General features: G+C 40.2%; 1 protein-coding gene across 1 annotated transcript in view; it reads right to left on the bottom strand.

The window, feature by feature from the left end:
* Positions 1-519: 519 nt before the first annotated feature.
* The window catches only part of cd247.L (CD247 molecule L homeolog), an 81,868-nt gene continuing 62,970 nt past the window's right edge, over positions 520-19,417 (bottom strand). The window contains 7 exon segments of the mRNA NM_001172233.1: positions 520-2,449; positions 3,211-3,252; positions 6,920-6,973; positions 8,293-8,322; positions 10,356-10,430; positions 13,688-13,738; positions 15,653-15,756. Of these exon segments, the coding sequence (NP_001165704.1) occupies positions 2,381-2,449; positions 3,211-3,252; positions 6,920-6,973; positions 8,293-8,322; positions 10,356-10,430; positions 13,688-13,738; positions 15,653-15,756 (425 nt within the window). The 3' untranslated portion in view covers positions 520-2,380.

Below are 19,417 nucleotides of genomic sequence, written 5' to 3'. Positions count from 1 at the left end.
ATATTGCTATTCCAATATTTCTCTTTAATCCTATTTAAGCGCCTGCATGGGAAGGAATCAAATGCTGTAGCAGACTGTAAGTAGATCACATCCACTGCCACTTCAATGCCTAGGATTCTGCTAAACTCTTCATAGAAAACAATTTGATTAGTCTGGAAAGATCTATTGCATGTAAAACCATGCTGGCACAAACTTATAGTATTGTGATCTGCATAGTAATTCAGTATCTTATTCTTTATGATTATCCAAAAGATTTCCTACCACTCATGTCAGACTAACAGGCCTATAGTCTCCTGGCTGAGAAAAGGATCCCTTTTTTAATTATGCGCCACATTAGCAATTTTTCCAATCTCTGCACCATGCCAGAACGGATCCAGGAAAGTTAAGTAAATTGGCAAAAGTCTTTTCTCCTCTGTTACATTGTTGTTTAAATTCTAGTAATAAAAAAAACTACCTAAATTCACCTTCTGTGATTATATTTGCCCATAGGAATCGGATAAAGACACACACGTGTATATATATATTCAAATATTTTATTGCTATACACATACAGATACCAGTCTCCGATAACAAACTGGCAAATCAGTCATTTAGCCACCCCTTGGCACCTTCCCCTTCATCCCAGGACTTTTGGGACAGAATTCTTTCCTTCTCTGCCAATATCACTGTCTGATAACCCCCCAGAGCCCTCCTTTTAGTCTGTCAGAATAAAGTACTTTAATTAAAAGTTTCTTGACCAGGACAAGAGTAAGCTGGTAATGAATGAGATCTGGACCAGGACAAGAGTAAGCTGGTAATGATTGAGATCTGGACCAGGAAGAACATAACCCACCAGAGACAGATATGATATCCGGGAGGAACGTCCTCAAACATGAACGAAACATTGGACTCCAAATATCGATAGCTCTGTCCGGCCAAGTTAGGAAATATTTCCTCTATAGCTGTTAATATGTAAATATCCCCCTCCAGTATCTTCTCTTTATGTCCAATCTAACCCCAGTCACCTTATTCTGATAACTTTTCCATCAAAACTCAGATTTATGGAAATAATGATCCCCTTGATCTATATCTGCAAACTAAATTCTATAGAAACTGCAAAGTTCAACTTAGATTCTAAAGCGGAAAAGCCTTTACAAGCAGATATATAAAATATATACAGTACATTATAAATGTTCGTGGGCAAAGAGAATGCTAACAAGCCCCTCTCCCACTGTAAGTAATACACCAACTAATGGCAGCACCGATTCCTGGTGTAAATATACCCCCCAATCTTGCCATGAACCTTCCTGAGACGTCTGCCACTTGTCCATGCAAAGTGTGCTTTCTGCTCTGTAATGTTGTGTGTCTGGGGGAGGGACTCAAGACTGACAGCTTGTGTGAGAAAAGGGTGTGTCTGCCAATCAGAGCCAAGCACAGAAGTCCCACCTCCTCTGACACCCTACAGAGCAGAAAGCATAGTCTGCATGGAGAAGTGGCAGAATAAATAGGTTATATTTTATATGGGATATTTGATATCAGAAATCCTGTATATCCTCCATGTTGCTAAGCACCCGTTCTCTATCTAACCAATAAGCAAAGCCCGCAATCAATTATATAACAATGTACATGTCTATATGCATTTACTGGTGCTGCATTACAGGAGGCTGGGCAAAACTATTTTGTTTTTTAGGCGATGTCCCTGAGACTAAACAGGAAATAGATTGTGCAAAGAAGCGACTTGTCTTTAGCCTCCTGCAAAAATAGATCTAGAATATATATGTATCTTCTGTAAATGGAAGTTCCTGCCTTTGTCACCAAGGAAGATGGAAATAGAAAAGAAAAACAATGGGATTACCCGTCACACCCATGTGGTTTAGGCTCAGAATTTGATGCATACCTCCCAACTGTCCCTTTTTCAGAGGGACAGTCCCTCTTTTAACAGCTAAACCCGCAGTCCCTCATTTGTACTGCAATGTCCCAAATTTCTCTGCACTGAACAGCCAGAAAAAGAAACAAAGTTTCTAACTTAATTGGCTTTTGGCAGAGAGCCCAGAACAGCTAACAGGTGCAAATAAGATACTTTGTAACAATTTTGAGACACAAAAAAACAGTTTAGATAAGGAGAATTATTTTCAAACTTTCATAACCTGCCAAATTTTGTAAAATGAACATGGTAATTAGGGGGTGTGGCCACAGAAAGGGCGTGGTCAAAAAAAATTCGCTGCGCTACGTGTGAAAAAAATTGTTGTCCCTCTTTTTATTTCCAAAATGTTGGGAGGTATGTCTGGTGGTGGGCTGTCCCTTTAATCAAAGGGCAATAATAGAGAAGCAATTAAGTGTGGGGGTTTCAGGGATTGGGGGGAATCCTCGTAGGGGTCGTATTCATCACCCGTTGTCCTGCTCAGGGCAGAGGGGGGAGCGGTTGCATGTGGAGGGCGTCATAAGTGTCCCGAGAACCCGAGTTCAATCCCTGGAGGGGGAGAGAAAATATAGGTGTCAATTTCTGGTTCTATGATGGGCCTGCGGCACAAGGTTCTCAACCGGTAACATCAAAAAAAAAAATTTAAATTCATTAGAATACATCGAAAAATAAAACACCAAGATAAATTAAACTTAAGCCTTTATTAAGAAATAACTTACCGAAACTCCGCTGGCGCTCCTCTAAAGAGGAGTGATCCATCGTGCTGCACTCGATTCCTCCTCCCTGCCTTCCCTATAGGAGACAGCCAAAGAGGAGAAATCGAGTGCCGCACGACGGATCCGCCGATTGCTTTCTGAAGAGGAGTTTCGGTAAGTTATTTCTTAATTTTAAAGGTTTTATTTGTCTCGGTGGGTTTTTTTCTTTTCTTTTTCAACATTTTTATTGGGTTTTCCAAAACAAACAGAATTTCTTTTACACAGAGTTGAGTATGATTAAACTATTTGAATGCATTTAACGTGCTGTTTCCGAGTTTTTTTCTATGTATAGTAACAGATTTTTAATATTGCTGGTCCTTTAACTAATAGGAAGAAATATTTCTCAGGCATGTCCCTTTAAATGCAACCACATCTCACATCAATGTGCTTCAGAGCTGAGCAGTTATTAGGCCAAATGTGCAGTGTAGCCTGCAGCAGGCATCAATATTGACAGTAGGTTTATCTGCATTCAGCATTTAATTTCTCTCCTCCGGAGACAGACCCACAAGGGAGACTCCATCAACTCCACGGCCGGGCACAAAATCCACATCTTACCTGGTACACTGGGTCGTTTTTCTTCACCTGTCGTTTCTGGGGCTGCAATAAAAGCAGAGTAACCGAATATTATCATTTCATCAGAAAATTCTCTTTATTAATCTGAAGGGTTTTACTGAAATCCATTATTTTACACAGGGGTGTAACTACTAGAGGAAGCAGACCCTGCGGTTACAGGGGGCCCAGCAGATACAGGGGCCCTAATTAATGTGCAAATAAAGTACCCCCTCTTGTAAAATATAAGGATATTATAAGTTACCGAGGAGTTTCATGACCATATAAAAGTACGAGGCCGAAGGCCGAGTGTTTTTATACAGGTCATGGAACTCCGAGGTAACTTCTAATATCCTTATATTTTACAACTGGGGGTACTTTATTAATTATAATACACAAGTTTCAGTGAGTCATGTGACAGAAATGACATCAGAACTCACCGTTTATAAGGATATAATTTACAAGATATTTATGGCTTTTGTGTATTATATATATATATAAGTACAACAGGTCAACTTCTGCACATACTGGAGCACTGAAAGGAATTTGCTATGTGGTCCAACTTCTAGTTAAACCACTGGTATTACATAATAATTGACTTTATAACAAGGGTCCTGGCACTGAATGTAGCATTATATTCCACACCCCCAATTAAATATACATTTTGTGAATGAGGATCGCACCATCTCTCCCTACTATACCTGCTATCCCACAGTCACACTCCCTTCCCAGAGACTATTATCCACTGTTACTATAGACACCATCTCTCCCTACTATACCTGCTATCCCACAGTCACACTCCCTTCCCAGAGACTATTATCCACTGTTACTATAGGCACCATCTCTCCCTACTATACCTGCTATCCCACAGTCACACTCCCTTCCCAGAGACTATTATCCACTGTTACTATAGGCACCATCTCTCCCTACTATACCTGCTATCCCACAGTCACACTCCCTTCCCAGAGACTATTATCCACTGTTACTATAGGCACTATCTCTCCCTACTATACCTGCTATCCCACAGTCACACTCCCTTCCCAGAGACTATTATCCACTGTTACTATAGGCACCATCTCTCCCTACTATACCTGCTATCCCACAGTCACACTCCCTTCCCAGAGACTATTATCCACTGTTACTATAGACACCATCTCTCCCTACTATACCTGCTATCCCACAGTCACACTCCCTTCCCAGAGACTATTATCCACTGTTACTATAGGCACCATCTCTCCCTACTATACCTGCTATCCCACAGTCACACTCCCTTCCCAGAGACTATTATCCACTGTTACTATAGGCACCATCTCTCCCTACTATACCTGCTATCCCACAGTCACACTCCCTTCCCAGAGACTATTATCCACTGTTACTATAGACACCATCTCTCCCTACTATACCTGCTATCCCACAGTCACGCTCCCTTCCCAGAGACTATTATCCACTGTTACTATAGACACCATCTCTCCCTACTATACCTGCTATCCCACAGTCACACTCCCTTCCCAGAGACTATTATCCACTGTTACTATAGACACCATCTCTCCCTACTATACCTGCTATCCCACAGTCACACTCCCTTCCCAGAGACTATTATCTACTGTTACTATAGGCACCATCTCTCCCTACTATACCTGCTATCCACAGTCACACTCCCTTCCCAGAGACTATTATCCACTGTTACTATAGGCACCATCTCTCCCTACTATACCTGCTATCCCACAGTCACACTCCCTTCCCAGAGACTATTATCCCACTGTTACTATAGGCACCATCTCTCCCTACTATACCTGCTATCCCACAGTCACACTCCCTTCCCAGAGACTATTATCCACTGTTACTATAGGCACCATCTCTCCCTACTATACCTGCTATCCCACAGTCACACTCCCTTCCCAGAGACTATTATCCACTGTTACTATAGACACCATCTCTCCCTACTATACCTGCTATCCCACAGTCACACTCCCTTCCCAGAGACTATTATCCACTGTTACTATAGGCACCATCTCTCCCTACTATACCTGCTATCCCACAGTCACACTCCCTTCCCAGAGACTATTATCCCACTGTTACTATAGGCACCATCTCTCCCTACTATACCTGCTATCCCACAGTCACACTCCCTTCCCAGAGACTATTATCCACTGTTACTATAGGCATTATGTTTGGCCAATGCTCATATACAGTAAGTAACAAACTCTGTTTAAAGCTGTTTTGGGGAGACAGAGTAATAAAACGTTCACATTATTTTGCCTTTAATCTTTGGCTCAATACTAACACACTGTCTGGCGACTCATTTCTCAGTCTGTCCCACCAGGGAGGGGTCGGAGCAGAGAAAAACATTATTATTTTTTAAACTTGTCACTTTCTTTCTTCCATTATTCCCGACTCCTTGCCTTCCCCAGACAGCCGTACATTGTAATAAAAGTCTTTGCTTTGTGTCTCGGTGTCACCGCGATATAAAGAACAACGTCCTGCAAAGTCTCTCCTGCTCCATTTTTATTTCACATGAGAGAAGTATCCGACATTATCAAAATAAATACTCCAACCCCATGGGCAACATCACACGCTCTATGGCTTGTTGTTCTCTCAGAGATCATCTCAGGAACCGACTCACCCAAAAGTCTTTAGTCTTGTGGGTAAAGGAATCAGGATGAAAATCTTACTCACCCTCAGCCAAGAGTTAAAGGGAAACTAACACTAAATATAATACTTTTGTATAATGTGTAAATATTACCTTTGTGTACCATTTGGGGCCCAGTCCGTAGGGCAATGACATTTGGGGTGAGTGTTTATTTGTACCCTGGGTACCCCTGGAACTATAGCAGGGTGACACCCCAATGTTTCTATATATCTGTAACCTTGTTATGAGCTAAGGGGGCCCAGTCTGAAGGTCAGTTAGGGGGAGATTTGGGGTGAGTGCTTATTTGTACCCTGGGTACCCCTGGAACTATAGCAGGGTGACACCCCAATGTTTCTATATATCTGTAACCTTGTTATGAGCTAAGGGGGCCCAGTCTGAAGGTCAGTTAGGGGGAGATTTGGGGTGAGTGATTATTTGTGCCCTGGGTACCCCTGGAACTATATCAGGGGTACAGCAATATGTAACTATGTAGGGAAAATGGGGGAAATAAAAAATTAACCCTTCTGGGGGGCATTACCAGTCTCATTGCGGTGATTAACTCCGAGTGCACAGCAGACAGTTCTGAGTCAGAATCCAACTAATGTAGAAAATGGATTTATTTCATTTTCCTTCCCTTACTAAAATCTGCCCCATCTTTATAGGAGATTTTCCACCCCAGTGCAGAGAAAAGCTCCTTCAATTACAGTGACAGTCCCAGCATCACAAATCCCAACAAGCCGGATGGAAAAATGATCCGATTCGTCTATTTAAACCTTTCCTTATCCCTTGGGCTGGGATGGTATTGCTTTGGCCTCGGAATGAGATGATTCTTATTATTACGCTGAACTAATGGAGAGAGAAGGAACGGGAAGATCTCTGGGCAAATCTCTCCTTGCGGTTCCCTAAGATTTTCTGATCGGTGGATAATTAGTGTCACAACAGCTGTAAGTTGGAAAACTCATGCTCTTCTAGATTGTAAGCTCTTCAGGGCAGGTACCATATTCCAGCTGAGCCTGATTAAATGCCTGATTGTCTAATGTCACCGGAAAAGACTCTTATAACGACAGAATTATGGCCCGTACTTACCTGCTTTGTTCTGATATCACTGTAGGGGTCACTCATCTTATCCCTCTGGAGACCCTGGGAGAGGAGCACAGGGAGGCGACGTTAGGCTCAGCATTTCATATAATGATACAGTGAGTCTGTTATTTATTTATTTAGGTTTCTCCAGGTCGGATTAAAGAAAACCCAGTGCTGCTTATTTATCTATCAGAACCTTGTGTCACGGATTTTCTTTTTTGTTGAGTGTCAGTCCATTAGGTTTACTCATAGTCTGTACAGAGAGATCCCATAAAACTATGGCAGCATAGGTATTCCCTGTACTAAGCACAATTCAGCAGGAACAATCCCTAAATTTGCTCATAGTCTGTACAGAGAGATCCATAAAACTATGGCAGTATAGGTATTCCCTATACTAAGCACAATTCAGCAGCAACAGTCCCTAAGTTTGCTCATAGTCTGTACAGAGAGATCCATAAAACTATGACAGCATAGGTATTCCCTGTACTAAGCACAATTCAGCAGGAACAGTCCCCTAAGTTTGCTCATAGTCTGTACAGAGAGATCCCATAAAACTATGGCAGCATAGGTATTCCTCTGTACTAAGCACAATTCAGCAGGAACAGTCCCTAAGTTTGCTCATAGTCTGTACAGAGAGATCCCATAAAACTATGGCAGCATAGGTATTCCCCTGTACTAAGCACAATTCAGCAGGAACAATCCCTAAATTTGCTCATAGTCTGTACAGAGAGATCCATAAAACTATGACAGCATAGTTATTCCCCTGTACTAAGCACAATTCAGCAGGAACAGCCCCTAAGTTTGCTCATAGTCTGTACAGAGAGATCCCATAAAACTATGGCAGCATAGGTATTCCTCTGTACTAAGCACAATTCAGCAGGAACAGTCCCTAAGTTTGCTCATAGTCTGTACAGAGAGATCCCATAAAACTATGGCAGCATAGGTATTCCCCTGTACTAAGCACAATTCAGCAGGAACAGCCCCTAAGTTTGCTCATAGTCTGTACAGAGAGATCCCATAAAACTATGGCAGCATAGGTATTCCCTGTACTAAGCACAATTCAGCAGGAACAGTCCCTAAGTTTGCTCATAGTCTGTACAGAGAGATCCCATAAAACTATGGCAGCATAGGTATTCCCTGTACTAAGCACAATTCAGCAGGAACAGCCCCCTAAGTTTGCTCATAGTCTGTACAGTAAGATCCCATAAAACTATGGCAGCATAGGTATTCCCTGTACTAAACACAATTCAGCAGGAACAGCCCCTAAATTTGCTCATAGTCTGTACAGAGAGATCCCATAAAACTATATGTTTGATTTTTACCATTTTCTCATCCTTGGTGCCCTAATCTGTTACTGCCCTTTCCCACCCCCTACTTACTGTATAAGTTGAATCAGCTTCTGGGTGTTTCTGATACAAAATGAAGAGAAATAAAAACACAATTAGATTTGACATCGTATGACAGTAATTCATGAACAATCACTAATTGCATCATTTAAAGGGACATGAAACAGTCCCTTTTATTTTTCCTTATTTTCAAAGTACTGTTTGAGACACTGACCCCCTGCCCCTCCCCCTGTAACTGCCATCGGTTTTACAGTCCCACCCACTGCTTAAACGGGTTGTTCACCTTTAAATTAAAATTAATTACATTTTACTATGATGTATTGAGTGATATTCTGAGACAATTTGCAATTGGTTTCTTTTTTTTATTATTTGTGGTTTTTGAGTTATTTAGCTTTTTATTCAGCAGCTTGTCTATTCAGCACTCTGGTTGCTATGGTTCAAATTACCCTAGAAACCATGCATTGATTTGAATAAGAGACTGGAATATGAATAGAAGAGGCCTGAATAGAAAGATGAGGAATAAAAAGTAGCAATAACAATACATTTGTAGCCTTACAGAGCATTCGTTTTTTAGATGGGTCAGTGACCCCCATTTGAAAGCTGGAAAGAGTCAAAAGAAAAGGGAAAATAATAAAAAAAACCTATAAAAAATAAATAATGAAGACCAATTGAAAAGTTGCTCAGAATCTATAACATACTAAAATGTAACCAGTCCTTTAAGTTAGAAGTCCCTCTGAAAAGTGCTAGCAGTCTGATAAAGGAGTTGATTCCTCCTCCCAAAAAGTCTGGGGAGTTTTCTTCTGCAGAGTTTTAGGGGCATATTTATCAAGGGTCGAATTTCTAATTTGAAAAACTTCGAAATTCAAAAAGACCAACCGAAATTAAGTCGGTTATTTTTTGGCTGAATAGGTCTGTTTTCGATCGCATAGGTCCGAATTCGGCTGAATTAGAGTCGTACTAATCAAATCAATCAATCAAATTCGAATCAAAGTTTTTCCCAAAGAAAAAACTTTGATTTTTTCACTGTCCACCAATTGATTCCAAGTGGGTTCTAGGAGGTCCCCCTAGGCTAAAACAGCAATTCGTCAGGTTTTAGATGGCGAATGGTCGAAGTCGAATATTTAAAGCGACAGTACAAAATAAATCCAAATCGAATTTGGACTATTCTGTAGTCGAAGTAGACAAAAAATAACTCAAAATTAAAATTTTTTGAATTCGAAAATTCACCTCGACCTTTGATAAATCTGCCCCTTAGTGTTCAGGGGAATATTCTCCAATGAGCAGTAATGACGGGGGTTGGTATCATTGTACCCCAGTGAAATCTGCTACAGAAGGTCAATGAGTGCACTTTATATTATCCAGAGAGACACCAAGGGCAGTGCAGCGCTTCAGAGAAACCCATGTGCTCTAGCCCCACCCACTGATTGAGTCACAGACTCCAGCTCCGCCCCCTGTAAGCAGCCAACAGTGCTTTAGTCTTTGGTTGCCTAAATGAAAGGATTCCTGGTCTTCTCTCTCTCTATAAAATAATGAAATATTGGCATGTGGCCTATTATCCCACTGGAGGCTAAAGGAAGATATTTGTTGTTATATAAAGCAGTATGGCAGCTCCTGCATAATATCAAATACAAATATGTAGATAATAATTAATAATAATCATTAATAATAATCTCTGCATGTGTCTTATTTTAACTATGGCACTGACCCATGCAAGCCAAAAATTGACCCCCCCTCCTCCATGATCCGGCTTCCTGTTGCTAGGCTACCGTCTCTTTCATATTTCTAAGAAAATATTCCCTCTGTTACCATGGAAACCTTTTGTGCCCCATAACAGAGAGAAACAGGATCAGGGAACTTAGATGGGTGGGGGGATGTGTCTCTTATTTCTGTTGAGTGAAACACGTCCTTCTACATAAATGTGTCAGTAGTCAGAAGCAGCAGTGCAGAGGCACAATGGTTAAGGTCACGCAGGTGTTTCCTCTAAATCTGGGGCACCCACGTGTCAATGTAATGGTGTTTTAAATCCGAAACCACCTGCCCACCCCTTATATAGCATCGGCCGACCCTTATACCCGAATTAATATCATGGCCATTACCTGTCTCCTTGTTGCCTTCTCTTCTCCCCTCACATTCAGGACATCGTATTTTCCTTGGTCCCGGGGGTTGAGCTCCTGAAAAAGAATAATAAGCAACACGACTTCATTTATCGCATGTCACATGATCTCTAATATACCAGGTCTGAAATACAGACAGCTATGGGATCCATTATCCAGAAACCAATTATCCAGAAAGCTCCATTTTATCCAAATAATCCACATTTTTTAAAAATGATTTCCTTTTTCTGTGTAATAATAAAACAGTAGCTTGTACTTGATCCCAACTAAGATATAATTAATCCTTATTGGAGGCAAAACCAGCCTATTGGGTTTATTTAATCTTTACAGGATTTTCTAGTAGATTTAAGATATAAAGATCCAAATTATGGAAAGATCAGTTATCCAGAAAACCCAAGCTTTCTGGATAACAGGTCCTGTACCTGTATATGTTTTTTTTCTGCATTGCTAGTTCTGACTCTTAGCATAATGTAGCAGAATACATAGATAATTGCACACTGTCTCGTCATTAAGTTACGATGGATTAATTAATTAATGAATACTGAAAGAAGTAAACGACATGATTCCTATTTTTCATCCCAAATCTGAGCTTGTAGGGAAGAGCTAATCTCATTTTCGTTATCTGGGAGTTGAGGACAGGCTTGCAGGGAGTTAGGCAGGAGCGCTGTCTCATCACTGGTTGGATTAGAGGCAGGTAATATCCTCTCACTGGCCTGACAGATCATGAAATCCAATTACAAACCAACATTAGTCTCCTGCTCCTCAGCCAGGTCACTTAGGGAAACTCATGTGTAGTCTGTACAGAGAGATCACATAAAACTATGGCAGTATAGGTATTCCCTGTACTAAGCACAATTCAGCAGGAACAGTCCCCTAAGTTTGCTCATAGTCTGTACAGAGAGATCCCATAAAACTATGGCAGCATAGGTATTCCCCTGTACTAAGCACAATTCAGCAGGAACAGTCCCTAAATTTACTCATAGTCTGTACAGAAAGATCCCATAAAACTATGGCAGCATAGGTATTCCCTCTACTAAGCACAATTCAGCAGGAACAGCCCCTAAGTTTGCTCATAGTCTGTACAGAGAGATCCCATAAAACTATGGCAGCATAGGTATTCCCCTGTACTCAGGGCCGCCATCAGGGGGGGACAGGGGGGACAAGCGTACCGGGCCCGGGCATGAAGGGGGCCCGGCAGCGCTGCATTTTTTTGAAGATCCGGGCCCCCCTTACGAGCGCCCGAGCCATACGTCTTGCCTCTTCAGTGCCGAATGCGGAAGTGCCGAAAAGCCGAAGCGACGAAAAGACCCGAAGTCACGGAAAAAGCCGAAGTCCCGAAGTCACGAAGCGCCGAAAAGACCCGAAGTCACGAAAACAGCCGAAGCCGAAGTCCTGAAGCGGTGAAAAGACCCGAAGTCACGAAAGGAGGCGAAGTTGAAGTACTGAAGCCATGAGTTCAATTCTACTGAACACCAGTTTGTGTTTTTTTTTTTTTTAATCCCCTGGCCACCAATGTATTATTTTAATATTCTATAGGCCCCTGCCACCAATCTTTTTTTTAAAACTTTTGTTTTTGGGGCCCCAATTTTTTTTTTAACTCGTAAGGGGCCCCTTGCCACCATTGTTTTTTTTTGGGTTTTTTTTTTAAAAAAAAAATTAATTTTCTTTTTGGTGGCCCCAAATTTTTTTAACTTGTAAGGGGGCCCCTGCCACCAGTTTTTTTTTTTTCAAAAAAAAATTATTTTTTTTTTAAATTTTTTTTGGGGCCCCAATTTGTTTTTAACTTGTAAGGGGGCCCCTGCCACCATTTTTTTTTTTTTCAAAAAAAATTTTTTTCTCCAAATTTTTTTTTTGGGGCCCCAATTTGTTTTTAACTTATAAGGGGGCCCCTGCCGCCAATGTTTTTTTTTTTTTTTCAAAAAAAAATTAATTTTTTTTCAAATTTTTTTTTGGGGCCCCAATTTGTTTTTAACTTATAAGGGGGCCCCTGCCGCCAATGTTTTTTTTTTTTTTTCAAAAAAAAATTAATTTTTTTTCAAATTTTTTTTTGGGGCCCCAATTTGTTTTTAACTTAGAAGGGGGCCCCTGCCACCAATGTTTGTTTATTTTTTAGTTTTTTTTACATTTTTTTTTGTTGGGGCCCCAAGTTTTTTTAACAGGGGGCCCCTGCCACCAATGTTTTTAAAAAAAAAAAAATTTTAATTTTTTTTTTTTTGGGGCCCCAATTTTTTTTATAAGGGGGCCCTGACCATCAATAGCTTTTTACAACTTGTGTGGGGGGGGGTTACTTTTTTAGCGCTGATGTCTGTGTGGTCTTTTAACTGCGATGTGGGCGGGATATGGGGCGGAGCTTGGTCGTCAGTGTGGGCGGGGCCCAGGGGGCCCCAAAAATTTTGTTGTACGGGGCCCCGTGATTTCTAATGGCGGCCCTGCCTGTACTAAGCACAATTCAGCAGGAACAGTCCCTAAATTTACTCATAGTCTGTACAGAGAGATCCCATAAAACTATGGCAGCATAGGTATTCCCTGTACTAAGCACAATTCAGCAGGAACAGTCCCATAAGTTTGCTCATAGTCTGTACAGAGAGATCCCATAAAACTATGGCAGCATAGGTATTCCCCTGTACTAAGCACAATTCAGCAGGAACAGTCCCTAAATTTACTCATAGTCTGTACAGAGAGATCCCATAAAACTATGGCAGCATAGGTATTCCCTCTACTAAGCACAATTCAGCAGGAACAGCCCCTAAATTTACTCATAGTCTGTACAGAGAGATCCCATAAAACTATGGCAGCATAGGTATTCCCCTGTACTAAGCACAATTCAGCAGGAACAGTCCCTAAATGTACTCATAGTCTGTACAGAGAGATCCCATAAAACTATGGCAGCATAGGTATTCCCTGTACTAAGCACAATTCAGCAGGAACAGCCCCCTAAGTTTGCTCATAGTCTGTACAGAGAGATCCCATAAAACTATGGCAGCATAGGTATTCCCTGTACTAAGCACAATTCAGCAGGAACAGTCCCTAAATTTACTCATAGTCTGTACAGAGAGATCCCATAAAACTATGGCAGCATAGGTATTCCCTCTACTAAGCACAATTCAGCAGGAACAGTCCCCTAGGCTGGTGCACTGTTTCTCTAAAATAATGCATTAACCTGGGTACGTGGCTTGGGAGGATCTCACCACCATATTTTCAATCTCCCAGACAGATTAAATTGTAAATTATTTGATTCACCAGCACTAATACCAAATTGACAGGAACTTGGAGATCTATAATTGGTCACGTTTAAGAACAAGGCTGATACTCACAGCATAATTACTGTCCCGGTATCCAATTGGCTCTGGGATTTTCTGAGATAACTGCAAGGAAGCACATTCAATAGACAGGGATTAAGAAAATTATTATTATTACTTTAAATGATGCCATTTCCCATACCCTTCTTCTTACTTGTGAGCTGAACCCTGCCCTCTAACAACTGTAAACATGTGTCTGCCGAGATTTCTTTATTCCTATTTGCCAGTTGGTGATGGCTATGGGGGCCAAACATCTCTCAGAGGGAACAGCCAGGGCCCCAGGTTGATATAGGCCCCTTAGTGGAATACATTAAGTAACAGCACAAATGGCTTTATATGTCTTATACTTATTACATATTTTTAATATTCATATCATGGAAATTCCCCTAGCAACCATGCAGTGATTTAAACAAGAGACTGGAATATGAATAGGAGAGGCCTGAATAGAAAGAGGAGGAATAAAAAGCAGCAGTAACATTACATTTGTAGCCTTACAGAGCATTTGTTTTTTTTAGATGGGGTCAGTGACCCCCATTTGAAAGTTGGAAACAGTCAGAAGAGGAAGGAAAATAATTCAAAGACTATTAAAAAAAATCAAGACCAAATGAAAAGTTGCTTAAAATTAGCCATTCTATAACATACTAAGGGGCGGATTTATCAAGGGCAGAATTTCAAGGTGGTGGGAGTTTTTTTTAAACTACCATCACCTCGAAATTCGAATAAAAAAAGACCAACCAAAATTTATTAAAAAAATCGAAGTCTTTAACTTCAGGTGAATAGGCTGTATAATTTAGATTTTCAAATTTTTTTCAAATTCGAATATAACTTTGGACTATTCAATAGTTGAAGTACACTAAGGGCAGATTTATGAAGGGTCGAATTTCAAATAAAAAAAAATTCAAATTTCGATTAAAAAAATTTCGAAATTCAAATAAAAAAAGACCAATCAAAATTTATTTAAAAAAATCAACGTTTTTTTCCGGATGAATAGGCCATTTTCGTTCGAATTCAAATTGTATGAATCAAAGTAACATCGTATTCAATCGAATTAGATTTTTCAAAATCCACCAATTGACTCCAAATAGGTTCTAGGAGGTCCCCCATAGGCTAAAACAAGCAATTCGGCAGGTTTTAGATGGTCGAAGTTGAAATTTTATAGAGACAGTACATGATAAATTTGATATTCGAATAGTTTTTTTCAAATTTTAATTGAATTTTCGCCTATTCAATAGTTATATTCAAAAGTACACAAAAATAGCTCGAAATTCTAATTTTTTTACTTCGAATTTTCACTTCGACCCTTGATAAATCTGCCCCTTTAATTACTTCTAAATTCGAATTTTCACTTCGACCCTTGATAAATCTGCCCCTTTAATTACTTCTAAATTAGAATTTTCACTGCGCCCCTTGATAAATCTGCCCCTATAATTACTTCTAAATTCGAATTTTCACTGCGCCCCTTGATAAATCTGCCCCTAAAAGTTAACTTAAAGGTGAGCTTTGTAATTGTAACGTTTATGGTCACCTTAAAGAGATACTGACACCAGAAATTAAACTTTTTTACATCTATCATAATATTGCCTTTGAAAGCTACTTATAACTTTGCCATAAAGTATTTGCCTGTTGCTTTTACATTACCTGTCTGACTCCCTGTGTTTGTCTATGAGGGGGCTGCCATATTTGTGCAGCAGGAGTCCGTTAGTATTAGAAACTCTAACTGACAGTCAGGTTGGCAAAACTGTCAGATTTAGAAACTTCAACTAACAATTACTTACAAAAATAACCTCTCAGCAAGAAACGATCAACATGACCTATAGGTAACTTTTAATGTACATTCATATTTTAGTGTCAGTATCACTTTAACGCCAACTTCTGCTGAACTACATCTCCCAGCATTCTCCACCAACCCACAGCAACAGCTGCAGCAGCACAGAAATGACAGTTACATAGAATCTCTTTGAACATTAACGTATCACTGACCTTCTCTCTAAAGAAAAGAGCGGTGACGATCACGGCGTAAATGAACAGGAGCCCATCCAGGATATAACACAGCCTGGGGTCCGTCAGTCCAAATATCTGGGCATCTGGGGAGAGAAAGAGCCATTAGTCTCTATAATGTAACAACCTGGAGCCTCTGCCCCAAAACACTGTAACACAAGCAGCTGATTAACAGAACTGTGTATAAAGGACCGACATGCAACCCGGCATCAAAAGTCATGGAACCATCACCATATACTGGCAGCCCCAGAAGCTGCAGACTGTCTCCATGGCAACCACATTAGCAGTCTGTAGGACGGTTCCCGGGACGAAGATCACAAATAGGTCAGCAGCAGCAGCACTATCTGTCTATTAGGAGATCGGCCGTGCTGACAATATAACCCCGTTCTTTTCAAGGCATTTTCTAGCCTTCTAGACTCTTTCCAGCTTTCAAATGGGGGGTCACTGACCCCATCTAAAAACAAATGCTCTGTAATTTATTGCCATTGCTACTTTTTATTACTCATCTTTTTATTCAGGCCTCTCCTATTCATGGTCCAGTCTTTTATTCGAATCAATGCATGGTTGCTAAGATAATTTGGACCCTAGAAACCAGATTTCTGAAATTGTGAACTGGAGAGCTGCTGAATAAAAAGCTAAATAACTCAAAAACCACAAATAATAAAAAATGAAAACCCATTGCAAATTGTCTCAGAATATCCCTCTCTACGTCATACTAACAGTTAATTTAAAGGTGAACAACCCCTTTAACTGTTAGGGGCAGATTTACCAAGGGTCAAAGTGAAAATTCCAATTTCGAGCTATTTTTTGTGTACTTCAACTAGACCAAATTCAATTCGAATTTGAAAACTTCGACCATTCGCCATCTAAAACCTGACGAATTGCTGTTTTAGCCTATGGGGGACCTCCTAGAACCTATTTGAAGTCAATTGGTGGACTTTTTTAAAAATACTTTGAATCAAATTTGATCGAATACAATCTTACTTCGATTCGAACGACTGAATACAGCCTATTCACCCGAAAAAAAACAAACAGTTTGCCTTTTTTTATTCGAATTTCGAAGTTATGGGAATTCGAAAAAACTCCCATTACTTCGAAATTCGACCCTTGATATAGCTGCCTCTTAGTGTGATGAAGAGAGTGATAGTCTGAGACAATTTGCAATTGGTTTTCATTTTTTATTATTTGTGGTTTTTGAGTTATTTAGCTTTTTATTCAGCAGCAGCAGCAGTTTGCAATTTCAGCAGTCTGGTTGCTAGGGTCCAAATTCCCCTAGTAACCATGCATTGATTTGAATAAGAGACTGGGATATGAATAGGAGAGACCTGAATAGAAAGATGAGTAATAAAAAGTCACAATAACAATACATTTGTAGCCTTACAGAGCATTTGTTTTTAGATGGGGTCAGTGACCCCCCATTTGGCAGCTGGAGTCAGAAGAAAAGGGCAAATAATGAAAATACTATAAAAAAAATAATAATGAAGAAGTTGCTTAGATTTGGCTATTCTATAATATAGTAAAAGTTAACTCAAAGGGGAACCCGCCCTTTTAAAGGCCAAATCAGCCCGGCCATTTATGTCGCTATATAAGTGAATTAAGGACAGAGACAGCCAGACTAAGAGACAGGAGAAATGTGATTGAGAGAGTCATTTCACCCATTACCATAAAACATACAAAGTAGGATATGGGTGACAGCTCTGGATTTAAGGTTCCCAGGGAATCACATTTCCCATGCACTTTTGCCATTTCCTGTGCTGCTACTGGAACGCAATTGTAGCTGAACTGAATGCGCTCCCCCTTCTGAGTTCTCTCTTCATCATTTCACAACTTCTCTCTTTCTGACTCGTTATGTAAGATGTGGAAATTACGAGTAAAGCTGAAACCGCAGAGATGGGATTCCTGATGATTACGTGTCAAAACATGTCGGCTTTTAGCACAGCCGTGTGAGTCTGTCAGAAGAGCGGGGTCCTGGCAATGCAGGGGGGGACACCTCATTATTAATCTAAATTATCCCTAAGGAATGTCCTGCTGATTTCTACAATCCAAGGCTATTGTGATACTAAACTCTATAGTTAGTATAGGTATGGGTATATAGAATTTTAATTAAAAGTAGGGAGGGGTGTGTGTATGGATGATGGGTTTTCATTTGGAGGGGTTGAACTTGATGGACTTTGTCTTTTTTCAACCCAATTTAACTATGTAACTATGTAACTATGTAACAGCCAAGATCCCAAGCAGAACATCCCTGTGCAATATACTATGATCATATATATATATATATATATATATATATATATATATATATATATATATATATATAAGGACATATGTACAAAACAAAGTGCAAAACCCATTTCTGATTGGAGCTTTATATATATATATATATATATATATATATATATATATATATATATATATATAATACAAAAGAACAATGAATATCCTGTAAATTATATCCTTGTAAATGGCGCTTAGTGATGTCATCGGTTATAATTGGAGATTAGTGATGTCATTTCTGTCACATGACTCGCTGAAACTTCTGTATTATAATAAATAAATTACCCCCAGTTGCAAAATATGAGCATATTAGATAGGGTGGCCACCTGTCTGGGCTGTCCAGGTCATAACTGCCTGCCTGGTTTTCCAAATTAGGAAAACCAGGCAGGATTCCCTATGATTGATGCGGCGATCGGCCAATCGCCCCACCCCTGTTTTCATGACTCCACCTCCATTACATCACGGTCCCACCCCCTGCCTGGAGTTGGGTGGCAACCCTAATATTAGAAGTCACCTTGGAGTCATAAAACTCCTCAGTAACTTATAATGTGCTTATAGTTTACAAGAGGGGGTTCTTTAGTCAATATATATTTGGTTTGCGTTGACCTTGGCTGTACAAGTTACTTCCATAAATCTTATCTTAAATAAACCTAGGGCTGCTCATAGACTACGGTGTTGGGTGTGCGTAGCAGAGCTGTGTGAAGGAGGCAGGGTGCTGCTGGGTGCTGTGGTTACAAAGATCAGTTTGACATGTGTATTTCTCAGAGTCGAGGTTTCCTGTGCAGCTAAACCAGCTCTGACTCTTATCTACCTGCCATCGGCTCACATACGATTTACTTGTGGCTCCCGTATGTGACGTAAAGCCAAAAGGTTTTTCACCTCAGCAAGCGCCTCATTAAAGTAAATAGTCACAATTAATGGTTATTTCTGCAGATATGGGCAGGGGGTTCATAAAGGTGCAGAGCATGGGAATACGGCACTGCAAAAAAAAGGTGGTTTATCGACGACATTCCCAAGAGCAGTTATTGAATTCTATGGAATATGGAAGAATTTTAGTGAATTAGAAGACCGTATTTCTTGATCCCATACCTGTATCAAAGTACAGATATGGTATTTGATATAAGGTGCTGCAAAAAGGTGGTTTATCGACGACATTCCCAAGAGCAGTTTTTGAATTCTATGGAATATGGAAGAAGTTTTAGTAAATGAGGGTCCCTCCCCCACTGAGTGCTTGGAACTGAGTGTCTGATTGTCTATTATGCAAAATGCATGGGAGGGGGATCCCATACGGTCAAACACCATTACAATATACACTGTATTTCTTACACAACAAACATGCAACCTATGTATTAAAATATTCACTATCTGTATCAAGGCTGGGTAGCATTTACATATTTAGCTGTTGTGGAACTACAACTCATAGCATTAGTGTTATCAGCAAGCTGTTAACTCGTAAATGGGTTTTTTCCC

Source organism: Xenopus laevis, chromosome 2L (assembly GCF_017654675.1).
Source record: "Xenopus laevis strain J_2021 chromosome 2L, Xenopus_laevis_v10.1, whole genome shotgun sequence".
NCBI classification, from domain to species: Eukaryota; Metazoa; Chordata; class Amphibia; order Anura; family Pipidae; genus Xenopus; species Xenopus laevis.
This window is presented reverse-complemented; position numbering and strand designations above follow the sequence as displayed.